This window comes from Haemaphysalis longicornis, unplaced genomic scaffold (genome assembly GCF_048455015.1).
Source record: "Haemaphysalis longicornis isolate Haplotype H1 unplaced genomic scaffold, Haemaphysalis longicornis Haplotype H1 scaffold_7, whole genome shotgun sequence".
Classification (NCBI taxonomy): domain Eukaryota; kingdom Metazoa; phylum Arthropoda; class Arachnida; order Ixodida; family Ixodidae; genus Haemaphysalis; species Haemaphysalis longicornis.
In genome coordinates, this window is record NW_027526422.1 from 83563500 (window position 1) to 83576767 (window position 13268).

The following is a 13268-nucleotide window of genomic DNA, read 5'->3' on the forward strand; positions in this document are numbered from 1 at the left end:
TCCTATATTGTTTTTTTTTTCTACATGCCTTACCTACCCATTGTCCGCCGAATTTCAGGGTCATTCGATCTGCTTTCTTGGGAACGTGCAAATATCCCGCACCCGCCGCGGTGGCTCAGTGGCTAACGCGTTGCGCTGCTGAGCACGAGGTCGCGGGTTCGATTCACGGCCGCGGCGGCCGCTTTTCTGATGGAGGCGAAAAGCAAAAATACCCGTGTGTACGAAATTTCGGCGCATGTTAAAGATCCCTAGGTGGTCAAAATTAATCCGGAGCCCTCCACTACTGCGCGCCTCATCGCCTGCGTTGTGTCGGCGCGTTAAACCCTACAATCAATCAAGCAAATATTCCGTATTGCGCACTCGGCTGCAACTTTTCCCACCCCCTGCCACTCAACAAAGGCGTTATATAACCTTGAAACAGACCACCAGGTTATAGTGACATCGCCGATTGTGAATGGCCGTGAAGATAAGAAATATCGCAGCGCGTGACAGGTACCCGCTTGGCTCCAGCAGGGCGAACAAACAAGGGTTATCTCTCGCAAACGCCTTATAGCCTTATTTGGCAATTAAAAAAGCCTGCGAACCGGTATTCTGTTCATTGCATGGCACCGTAAGGTATACCACAGCCAAATGGCCTCACGATAGATTGCGATGGTCTTATCGCAAAAAATAGGGTCCAGACAACGGGACCCTATTTTTTGCGATAAGAACATCTAAGCATTTTTTTTTTTCCTTCTTGTGCCGGACGTCCCATACGCACACTCCGAGAGGAACGTGCGTGAGAGGTGTCATACGATGGTTATTTCCCAAGGTATTCCATTGCGATAATGAAGCAATGAGGAAGTAAATCAACACCGCAGAGTTCATATCGCACTTTGCAGAGCTTCGTGAATGCGTCCTGTGACAGGTGCCTCCCACAGCCCGCGGTATTTAAAGCCATGGTCTTGCGTGAGGCCATCAGAGGTGCAGACACCGCACGGGAGCACCAAACTAACGCATATCCTGGACGGGAAAGGAAATGCGGGCCACTCCAGCCACCATGATTCGCTACGTTGTCGCCCTCCTGGTCGTCGGCTTTGCCGCTGGACAACTTCGCAACATTAAATTCAAGGACTGTGGTAAGCAGCTATTTTGAATGAGCTAATTACAATAGATCTGGTCAGCATGGCCATTGTATCAAAACAGCGCACATGTTTAGTAAGCTTTTAGGGTCAGCTGCACTTTCTCCTACCATAGGTTGTGTGGTCACAGCTTCTGAATCCAACATATGAATATCAAGGCGGAAATTACTTGAGAAGAGCACAGAGACAATGTGCATTCATACAGTGTTAACACGGAGATGTACTCTTTTACCTCTGTTGCTCATACTACGCAAGAATGGAAATACGATTGGGAAAGAGTAAAATTAGCGTTTAATTAATGTAGCCCACGTATGAACGGCTGCTTTAACAGTGGTTTTCAGGTCTGGTGTGCAAAGACGACATAGTGTAAACAGCGAAGGACGCGGAAGGCTTACAGACATTTGCAGATATTCATATGGTAAAGCAGCAACATATCGGGACTAATGTCCAGCCTTCCGAAATCAGGGATTAGGGTGTTTACTGATGAAGACAATACCCAGCCACGAATGATTCCTCTGAAAGCCATGCCATTTGTAAGTCAGTGCAAATTTTTATAGGCGTAACGAAAGATAGCGCTACCACAGTGTTTATGAAAAACACCTGAAGACTGCTAAACACGTTCATAATGAAACACATAACATAAGGAAGATACAATAAGTACAAGGTTGTACGAGGGATTCGGAAAGGTATAATTGCGTGGGGCTCACATTTTCGAATGCCGTACGATGCTTAAAATGAGAGGCCATCGTGTTTTTAGAAATGAGCCAGAGGGCCGTCAGCCGATTAGCACTGGGCGCTCATACTGGGCGATTAGAGTACAAGAGTACACTGGTGGGTAGGCATGTGTACCTTAGAAGTATGAACACTCAATAGCAGATGAGAATGATAAAGCTGTCTGTCACAAAATTCAAAAGCGGAGGCTTGAACAGACTACCAGAGAGCTCAAGAAAGCAAAAAAATAAGCAGAGACATTTAGGTGCCTGGAAAGGGTAAAAACGAAATAAAAATAGGGTCAATATACAGCGAAATGAGAAATGCTTTTCGAAGCCCGAGCTGGATCCTGGATCCGTTCAGGGCCAGACAAGCTTTTGATGCTTTGGCGGCAACAGTTTTGTTTTATATAATTATACACACGAAGCACTTTTTTGTTCCGCACCACCGCTTATCTTTGTGGTTTCACCTCGACTTTTGAGCATGATTATCGAGCGAACAAATCACAAGTACACAGAGTCACGGCCACTGATCACAACAAATATAGCGACAAGGCCACCGATGGGATTTGCATATTAACTTCATCAGCGGTCCTATCGTTATGTTTACTCGGGTGATTCTGGACAACCGTGACGCATTCAAACGCTCTACAACAAACATGTGGGTACGCAACTTCACGCATGCATATGTGTGGCACCCGTACGCTGAATGTGCACAAAAGATCGCTGCTTCTCATGCTTAACTGGAGGGACGAAATTAGGCTCCAAGAAGCTGTAGAATAACAGTGAATTTCGAAATGAGAGTAAGCGCCACGTTTTCTGTAGTGTGGAAAAAGTGCGCACGCGCTTAATACTTGACTTTTCACGGTGGTTAAATTAGGCTTGATGATGTCGTACAAGTCACTGTAAGCATCCCCTTTTCTTTGAGAAAAACTGCATTCAGTAAAGCGTCGAATTTCCTCGAAACTCATGACATCCTCTGCCTAAAACAGGGGAAGGCAGTAAATGCTTCACATGACTTCATATAGATTAACAAAAGAAAATTGGAGAGCGCGAGAATTGTGCTACTGTGATGCGCTACATGAGGAACAATAAAAGTAAATTAGTTAGCCAGTTAAAATCACCACCCGTGACAGTTTTTGATAGGTAAAAAAAAGGCGTTCTTACCACGCATGGAGAGCTTCAGAAATGAAATAAAAGCTAATAATTCGCAAAGCCCTGCTTAATTCGACGTACACAGTAGCGATCTGTTTTCGACGATCATTTGATTCGAATAGCTCTCCATTTTGTCGAGAGCAGCCTATAGTAGTTATGCATAGCCAGACAGAGACATGCGCCGAACTAAAACCGGTATGCTTTTACTGAAAATGACAAAGGTGTGTCTAAAACGTTCCCAACAGTTTAGACTGTGCCCGAAACAGTGAAGCCGTAGTAATATGGCGGGCAAGGAAATTCTCTCAGCGGCTTCGAACCTACATTCAAAATTACGTGCAGAACTTTTCGGAATTTGTAATTGTAACCCGCGTATTTCGAAGTGGAAAGCATAACCATCCGGCCTCGAGTATTTTACTGAAAAATATATGCAATTTTACGGGGTTTTATGTAAATTTAACGAGAAGAAGGCTGAAGAAAAATTCATGATGGGTTATATACTTTATCTCGACTGGAATCAGAAACGGTGACAAATACCTGGTGGGGCATCTTGCAAACAGAATTTCTACCGAAGCTCATTTCTACCAAGAACGTACGCGTAGGCCATCTAGTGGCTAAAAAGATCTGGAGGGTGGCCTGGTGTCAAACATTGGCTGGCGATTGCGATATTCCCTAATGCGATATGTGGGCGACACAGCAGTGCGCTGAGGCAGCACTCACTCGTGGGTTCTCTCGACGGCAGCGATGATGAGCCTCTGCGTCGGCGGCGCGAAGTGCGTCTCAGGAAGGGACCGCGAACTGCGTCTTAAGCGAACGCACATCATTGTTACGCACACGCCCCCCCCCCCCCACGTTTTCGCCAAACGTAGCGCAGACGAGCGCCCCGTGCGGGCACAGCATACTGCCTCCGCCCCACCCCCACCGCACACTTTCGGAGAGCGCTGGCTCGCGCCGCCACTGCGCACCACCCTCCATTCCCAACTTCGCGAGACTCTCCTCCTTTGCTTTTTTCACTCGTCGGTCTTCCCATCGTTTGCTTGGTCACGAAGACGACGACGCGGCTGAGCCCAGGGGCGGGCGACAAAGGGCTGCGCCATAGAAACAATTCTCCGGGCATCATCTCTTCTCTGGCGATACCTATCGGACTTTTTTACTCCTACATCGAGTCTCTTTCTTCGCTCACGTTTCTTCGTCTTCAGGCGTCAATCAATACGACAGGCAGACCGGCGATACTTCAAGCCACAGCTTCGCCAGAATCAGAGTTGTCCGCGGCTGGGGTGCGCCTGTTTTACTCGCGTGCCGTCACGTTCGCCTGTCACGTGATATGACGTCAGCGACGCATTCACTAGGCTAACTCTTATTTCACCCTTGGCAACATTCTGATGTAGGCGGTGGGAACGCACTCGTTTCCTACTCTAAAGGCCTGGGTTCGATTCCCATACGGCCGTGGTTATCGACCACGAGTGTGCCGGGATCCCTTGTGAGCACGCAGAAGTGACAGAAGTGTCCTAATATTAGTCAAACAATTTGCCCCTGCAGCTTAGGTCACCCAAGAGACAGAATAGTCTTTAATGATACTGAGGTTAGCCTGGCCAAGGCGCCTAGCTACACGAGATGTATGAACCAAGCACATATTATAAGCCTGCCTTTTGCGTGCATGGATTTTCCGCCCTGCTGGCGTTTTGAGCGAAAAGCCGAGTTTAAAACGCATGCTTCGCGTAGAAGAGAAATGTACATGCCAGGAAAGTTTTCGCAAATATTTGAAATTGCAAGTTTTTTTTTTAGTTTTTGAATTACAGAAAAACCCACGGAAGGGGACGAAAAGATGCACACCGGTACCTGGCTAGGTCCCAGACCCTTACACAAGGGTTAGCAGCAGTGCATATAGGCAGCACTTCACAAACATTTCGGTGAAACAGTGCATGAGCATATCACGAAAACAAACAGAAAAAAGGAACACACGCAAGGTCTCTTGAACGCATATTGCAATCTACACAAGAAGCATGAAGACAATAGTTACGTCAGTGTAACTTGGTGCAGAATAACTTATATATATAACAATACAAGTAAGTAAGTGAGGTAATATTGAGTAAGGTAGAAAAGCACAATGGATATATACACAACAGTCGGGGAGCCGGGATACTGACAGGAAATATTATTATGAGCTTGACATTAGGTGCAAAGATCATAAAAACAAGAATGGGGGTGTGAGTGAGAGGGGGAAGGCTTAGTTTTGGGGAGCGTTTTGCGGAACCATTAAAACATCCAGGCAGGCACCTTGGGTTCCCGGTACCCTCACTTGGGAACCATCGCCACACGAATTCAGATGTTTTAGGGGCGAAGTCCCTTAAGGGCTCAAGCTGTCGGCGTCTCCTGTAGCCACAGTACTAAAACACCAGGGCACTCGTTTTCCAACGCCTCGCGCAAGAGCGTAACGCGTACTAAAAGAAAAGTGCATAATGGATAAAACCGGTTCAAAATAAACTAACATGATTTAAAGATTTCTGGAACGCTTCCTTTCCGCTTCAGCATCGTCAAGAACAAGCAGAAGCAGTTTCTTGACGGGTTATAATTTATACTGCACTCAAATACCCACCAGCCGTCGACGTTAGGCTCAATCATGTCGGGTCGTCGGTCGAAACAAGCAAAGGCATACCTGGTGCCGGGGCCTCGTTGATCACCGAGGACGAGCCAACAGGACGAGGCGCGGGCACTGCACTGCCCTCACCGCACCTTGACTCCTGCCACTACTCCAAACTGGGGCAGATGGGGCATGCAAACTGCTTTAATCTAGTTCAACGCGAGAGAGGGTGCCACCGCCTCTGTAAGCGCGTGATTGCTCCTCTCACCGGCGCTTCTCCGGCGCTCAATCAGAGCGCGCCGTGTGGCAAGAGAGACTTACAATCTTCAAATACACTCATTCACTGCACGCTTCGCCCCTCCCTAGGTTTCGATTTTGTCTAGATGTCCCTTTTTTTATATTTAATCTTTATAGCGGCAGCCATTTTCTGCACCGGACAACAGCGACAACGCCGGTTTTTCGGAAAGTAAGGCACTTCTTTTTGCCCACTTGGTCACGTTGTGTCAAGCAAACTGCTCCACGTGATCTGGTGTGAAGAGACATTTCCCCGTACCAACACATGACACATGCCTACGTGAAGTACGGTAAGCAGAGAAACATGGATATGAGTGCTTGCTCGCTGGCGTGCTCTGTTCGTTTTAACACTGGATGCATTGGATGACATCGGGGACATGTCAGCTGTAATTTTGCGCCCAATTTCATAATTTAACTCCAACTACAGCCTGCAACCAAGCGCGCACAAGTATAACTGACAAAACTAATAGTGTACTGTGGCGTAAGCACCCAGTTTTTTCAGTCCTTTGATTATTTCTCATCGACCCAAGTCATGCTAAAGCGAAGTTTTCTTTGCTTCACTGATGGCGACTGTACGCGAAAACGCACTGCAGGAAGGTCAACTTGCTCTGATGATGATGATGATCATGGGTGAAGTGAAAGGTGGTCGAAATGCGAAGCTTTTCTTCTGGTTGAAAGCCAGTGTCTTGATTGCCCAAAATCAGTCTAAAATCCAAATCGTTAGGCCAAGAACGCACTCCACGAAAGCCAACCTACCCAATGGGTTTGCACAAAGGCACATCAAGCGCAGGTGCAAAGTCAACACTTTATCCCTTACCAATACCCCAGGGGTGGGTACGTGCGAAATACTTCAAGCGCATTATCATCATTAGATTATAAACTCAGACGACAACGATCGAATATCTGACGAGGTTGGAATTTGATTCGACTCAGTTTGAGGCGGAGAATAGACGCGCTTTCGTATACCATGTGGTTTTCAATATTCTAACAGCGGACCTGGTTAAGCTTAAGCTTTGTCCGTGGCAAGGTAAAAAAAATGCTGAGAAACAGACGCGCGCGGTGCCCTCTGGCAAGTTGAAGCACCGTGCGTCAAATAACAGCGTAGGACACGCGCTAGCCTCCCGGCCTAGCCTACCAGCAGGGCTCAAACTCTACGTAGGCCCACCTTCCAGCAGCGTCGAGATCTAGCCTCGCAGCCGGGCTCAACTCTACTCGGGGAGCGCGCGGCATAAAAGATGGTGCGTCGGCGACATACAGCGCCTCGTGACTTCGCGCCGAGCACATCGTTTAGACTCCCGCAAAACATGGGTCGGTCGAAGAAGCATGTCACTACTTATGAAGAACAAGCGCAGCGAGATCGCCATCGCGTCGCTTCTCGAGAACATATGAGACGGCAAAGATCCAACCTCGACTATCGACTCGCGCCTAAAGGCTTAATGGCAGCGAAAAGCGGGAGATTCCGAGTACCGCGCTCGTCGGTCCCCACCCTGACAGCGGATCCCAGTGGGGAAGAAGCTAGATCGGCACCCAACTCTGCTGATTCTCCAGCCTTGCACCACTGGTGCAGGCTGCGACATTTTTTTTAACATAAAAGTGTTTTATTCCGGGATTCACGAAGATTTCACTTACGTCATATTCGTCACGGAAGTGACGGCAGTACAACGAAGCAAGCGGCCGGTAAAGGGTGCACCCCAGCACACAGGGTCTTCTTGCGGGGAAGCAACATTTAGTACTAAAGAGTACGTTATATTTGGGGTTGTTCGTTTTCGTGTTTTATATTTTAACACGAAAGTGTTTTATCCCGGGATACACTAAGATCTCACTGACGTCATATTCGTCACGAAAAGGACGCCAGTGCACCTTTGCCGAAGCGACCAGCCAGCACGACGTCGCTAGCCAAGCCCACCCGCAGATCATGCTCAGGTGCAGATTTCGCTGAACATTTCACTTTCGTGTTTTACCGATTCCTATGACAGAGGAATCACACAGTTTTTTTTTTGTATGTGTAGTGACGTGTTCAGCGTGCTGTGAGGCGAGCACTTCTCTCAAATCTTCTTTCTGCAGGAAGCAAGGCTAAGATACAGGCCTTGCAACTCGAGCCGTGCGACTCTGACCCTTGCGTCGTCAAGCGTGACTCGAGAATCAAGGTTCAGCTCACTGGATTGTCGAGTAAGTGCTCCGCGGCTTTACAGCGGCACATTTCAGAATTAAACGAAATCGTCCAGTTTTTATCTTGAAGAACTGGCACTTTTCGACTTAAATTGTGTGCTGTAACTGATCTACTCTGAGGCTAGCGGGAATCACGCTGACAGCAAGACTGACCATCTGTGTAATGTCAGACATTGAAGTCCCACTGATCAAATTTAAAGCACGTTGGTATAAAAAAATAAATCGAGAAGTTGTTTGCGTATGAAAAGAACACACACTCACGTCACACATACACTTTCACATGTGCAGACGCACACAGGCACCCATATAAGCACCGTACCCGCTATGGTGGCTCATGGGCTAAGGCGTTGCGCTAGCAAGCACGTAGTCGGGGTTTCGATTCCCGACTAAGAACTAAGAAATAAACGTTCGCTAAAAATAACAAAAAACGAAATAAATACGGGAACAAACCTGCACCAGCTAAGCTATAGCAGGATAAAGCCAATGAAAAAATAAATGAACAGGAAGCCGAGGCTCCAAAGTCTTTTAGAAGTAAAGCCAACAAGTTACAAAACAAAAAAAGGAGGCCCTTGCTCCGGTCGGCGGAGAACAGCACTACCCAAAACCGGCACCCACCCCACTCAACAGCGAAAGGAAGTCGGTGCCTCATACCACATCCATCAAAAGCGTCCAACGGCACCCCGCCCCACCCATCCCCTCTAACCCCAAGAAGTCCCTACCCCTCACAGAAATGTCCCGTCTCTTTCCATCAAATACAGCTCTAGAGCACCCGATGTGTAAACAAGGTCCCCGTTAACGGCAGATCGAAGTTCCAATCAGTCCTGCCGCGCACGCACGAAGTCCCGGTATTCTGGCGTGAGCGAAAAACAGAAAGACACCCATATGGAGCAAGTTCCCCTGTAGCAAAAATCAATTACTTTTTCTCCCTCTGCAGTGCTCAGCTACCGGCTCTGGGGGAGATGAGTGATTGATTGATTGATTGATTGATTGATTGATTGATTGATTGATTGATTGATTGATTGATTGATTGATTGATTGATTGATTGATTGATTGATTGATTGATTGATTGATTGATTGATTGATTGATTGATTGTAGGTTTAACGCGCCGGCGCCACTCAGGAGATGAGGCGCGCCATAGTGGAGGGCTCTGGATTAATTTCGACCACCTGGGGATCTTTAACGTGCGCCGAAATCTCGTACACACGGGCGTTTTTGCTTTTCGCCTCCATCAGAAAAGCGGCCGCCGCGGCCGGGAATCGAACCCGTGACCTCGTGCTCAGCTGCGCAACGCCTTAGCCACTGAGCCACCGCGGCGGGTTCAAGTTGGGGGAGATAAAAAAAGAAAACTTGGGATGCACCGTGCACTTATTGATGAAGCCCATGATATAGTCTCGCAAAAATGAACAGCGTCGAAATATTTGCACCGAAATTTGTGGCCGCGTATTTCGAAATTTTCACGTGGGATTTAAAATATTTGCAAATGATTGAGGCAGTGCATTTTTGGAATGCAGGCGAGTGGAACTTCATTTAGAGCCCCGTTATAACAATCGAACAAGGTATCGGCTCGGGACGAGTCAAGCTGAGCAGCGTAGTCCGAAAAAGAATTCGTTGAACAAGTGTTTTCTCGAGCCGACTGCGTTTAGGTCAGCTAGAAGAAATTAACTGCCATTTCGACCCGGAGAGTGACAAAATGTCCGTGTTTCGCATGCCTTTTGTTGTCTTAACGCAGACCAAGACAGTAAAACGGCTGTACTGGACGCCGAGATGAAAATGTGGTTCTTCTGGATGTCCATTCCGGGTTTGAAGTCGAACCTCTGCTCGTACGCGTTGCAGTGCCCCATCAGCAAGGGCGAAACCTTCACCGCCGTCCTGAAAGCCGGCATCCCATCTGTGGTGCCATTCGTAAGTTCCGTCACCGAATGCTTGAAAGTGTATCCACGTACCACTAGAGTGGTGGCCTGTTTGAGCCACCACGCTGGCGTCTGCTTCTTCTGTGTGAAGTTCTGCTAGGTAGCTCAGACACACTTCCTGGGCATGGGCCACGGCTGATACTCGAAAAACACTAGGCGCGAGCGTGCATGCATGCGGTAACCTACGAAGAGGAAGGTAAATCTAAAGCAGCTACAAGCAAGCGATAGGCGCGGCTGCTCCCCGCCCCCCCCCCCCCCCTTTTTTTGTTTCCCGTGCGACAACGCCATGCGATGCACGATGGATCGCAAAACATTGAGAGAGGGTGAGAGCGGATTTAGATAAATCAAAGTTACCTAATTGCTTCCATCGTTGTCGTAACGTGGGACTTCCATGTTGCCAAGTCCCCTCGTCCCACTCCACTTTATTACGGGACGTTGTCGAGTTTACTCAAATGCAAACTGCTTAGCGTGGGCGCTTACTCAAAAATAAAAATACACACTGCAAAATGTGGGCGTAATAGCCTAGAAGAACGCTATTTCTTTACTTCTTGAGCAAGTCGAGCCCACGAAATGAAATTGATTGTAGCTTTGCCTCGGGGAGGAGAAAGGATTATCCTAGACCACCAACGATCTCCACGGCTGACTGCGTTCTGCGCAATTTCCCCGGGTGTGCTTCGCCACAATACGCGCAAGAACCAATCGCGGTGTACTAGTAAGCGCGGCTGGAGGCTAATAGTCCGACATATGACTTAAAAGCAAGACATTTGGGTCCGCGCTAGGATGTCACGCAATGCAAAACGCCACACCTACATTACGTGAAGTTACAGCGCAGTCCATTTTGTAGCGAAAGCTACAGTACGCTACGTCGGGCGTCTTCGCGGGGTGACCAGTTTTCACCTTGAGAGCTAGAGGTCAAACCAAACCTCCTTCCGCAAGCGCCCGGATTGAAGCAGCGCCCGATGGCGGGGAGGGATAGGCGAGGAGGGGACGGAGAAGCGCGCGTGCCCGTTCCGCCACCTGGCGGAGGAAGACGAGGACGCCGCCGTCGCAGCGATAAGTGCGCGCGTCAAATGAAGGCGACGTGGGCGCAAAGCCATGCGCGAAGGAGTAGGACGAACATCCAGCTGTGTTCGCTCGCACAGCGGCGACAACGCCGTGAGGTGAAAAAGAGGAATCACGCTACTGTTGCGTCCAGCTTCGCTACCTTCAAGCCTTATGAATGATTGGTTGATTTGGTCCACTGTGGGGATGCAGACCTACTGGTGGATTTCAAAGCCTGAGGTAGGCAGATTATCATCATTGTACGCAACTAGTTTTACATATTTTTTGCGTTCTTTGTTTTTGTGTCGATCTTCAGCAGCGCCAGTGCGTTTCTGGTGCATCGTAAAGCATTTCGCTTTTGTCGGCACAAGGGGAGCGGGTGAAGAATGTGCCATATGTACATTCTCTGTGCTGAACATTTCTGTTAATGAGCCTCCAGTGAAACTGCGGGAGGCGGCACAAGTAGATCGTCGAGCCCTACCGTCTTCCGCAATCACCGAACAACCACTCACGAGCACTTAAGAAGGACTTTCTGCTGGGCTAGTTGGTTTGCGCTTTGCGACATGATTTTAGCGCTAAAAATGGGCAAACAGAAGAATGAGGACAGGACCGGCGCTAACTAACACTTGATTTTAATGCCATGACGTGCAACGATATATATATATAGGAAAAGAGAGAAGGAAGATGCGCAGATGAGCTGTGCGCAGAACTTTACTAAACACATTAGGAGGATGCGTGAGGGCAGTGTCAAACCAACTGATTTTGCAGGCATACAAAGATATAGAAGTATCGCTAACACAATCGCCTCCTTTTTTTATGTGGTAGGCCTCAAAGAGTTCACGGGCTGTTTGGTCCCGGCTTCTGACTAGAATCTTGGCGTGGCGAAACATCGGCTCACACGCTGTGCACTTTTTTTTCAGTGAGACGAAAGATGGACCCACCAGCTTGCTTTAAATTTTGCGCATGCTCCCTTAACCGGTCATTAAGGCAGCGGCCGGATTGCCCTATGTACGACCTGCTGCATTTCAATTGAATGTTGTACACTACTTCTTTTGCGCGCTGCACATACAGAGGGGCATGCTCCTTTGAGCATCCTGCCTTTCTCTTTGGCGGCTTGGTTGTGCGTGGGCAAAGCTGCGCAAGCTTGTTTGGCGCTGAAAAAAAAACAGCGGAAAACCATGCCTCCTTGCAACCTTTGAAGTTGTACCTTATGTACACAAGGTGTCACATAACCCAACGCTTCATAGTAGACCGTCGAAATCAGTTTTTGTGTTCAAAAAAGATTGGTTCCTAGTTGCTGCTTTTATTTCACCCAGCTTTCTTTTTCCTTTCTCTTCTTCCTCACCCCAGAAAAAAACCGAAGTCAAGTTCAAGATTAAGGGAGACAAGGGCGTCATCGTGTGCGCCGAGTCATCAATTACGATTGACTAAATATCATGACGCCTGCTCGCGGCGACTCACCGGTACATGTTCCTCGAGAGAATAATGGTCTAGGAAATTGTTCGTCCTTCGGAACGAGGTGAACAGCGCTGGGTCATGTGCGAAAATAAAGGCTCTGACGAAATATGCGTCGTCGTATTGCACCGTACGTCACTGCAGCGCACAATTATTTCACTCATGCTCCTCTATTCCACCGAGGCTGGAAATAGTGTCAGCCAGACACATTACGTCGTAGAGTGAGACATCATAGCATCGTCACTGCAAAGTCAAAGAAGTTGCTCTCATTTAGGATTCTATAAAAGTACCCCTCGTAGTAGGCAAGAGGTAGATATGAGCACTCTCGACATGACACTTTTTGGGGGCCATTCTCTTGGCAATGATTTCCAGAAGAACAGTAAGGAAGGGGACAAGCCACCTCAAAGTGATTGAATTATCAAAGATACCCACAAGTCAGGCAAGTTTTTTTTTCTTGAGCAAAATGGTTACTTCCGGCTCCACATATGTTCCGAAGGCTTACTCACGGCTGCCGAGTGAGAGACCACATGCTGGCCTCAAAGTCCCCATAAGAGTTTGAATTTGCTTCTCATCAACGGCTAACTTTCTAGTTTCAAGGTTACTCCGAAACACAATTTTTTCTTATTCAAGAATTTCAATAATTCTCGCTGGTATGGTAAAATACAAAATAAGGGATTTATATGTGCTATTCATTTGTTAATAAAAGGTTGTAAAACAGCCAGAACCACGTCTGCTGCGCGGTATATCACCTTCTTTAGTTAATTCTAAGTCGGTACTCAAAATTGATTTTACCTGGCCAGTGCGCTTCCCACGTGACGCACATTTATAGAAAG

General features: G+C 47.9%; 1 protein-coding gene across 1 annotated transcript; it reads left to right on the forward strand.

Annotated features, from left to right (window-relative positions):
- The first annotated feature begins 944 nt into the window (after positions 1-944).
- On the forward strand, positions 945-12546 carry LOC144144553 (mite group 2 allergen-like Ixo r 2). Its single transcript, XM_077676063.1, has 4 exons — positions 945-1118; positions 7923-8027; positions 9759-9931; positions 12331-12546. Exons 1-4 carry the CDS (start codon positions 1019-1021, stop codon positions 12409-12411), a joined length of 459 nt encoding a protein of 152 aa, XP_077532189.1. The 5' UTR covers positions 945-1018; the 3' UTR covers positions 12412-12546.
- The last annotated feature ends 722 nt before the right edge of the window (positions 12547-13268 follow it).

Bases quoted from the DNA above. Each gene is read 5' to 3' on its own strand.
- LOC144144553 (XM_077676063.1), top strand. From the start codon at position 1,019: ATGCGGGCCACTCCAGCCACCATGATTCGCTACGTTGTCGCCCTCCTG. The intron at 1,119-7,922 runs GTAAGCAGCTAT...TTCTTTCTGCAG, and splicing joins CATTAAATTCAAGGACTGTG to GAAGCAAGGCTAAGATACAG. The intron at 9,932-12,330 runs GTAAGTTCCGTC...TCCTCACCCCAG, and splicing joins TCCCATCTGTGGTGCCATTC to AAAAAAACCGAAGTCAAGTT.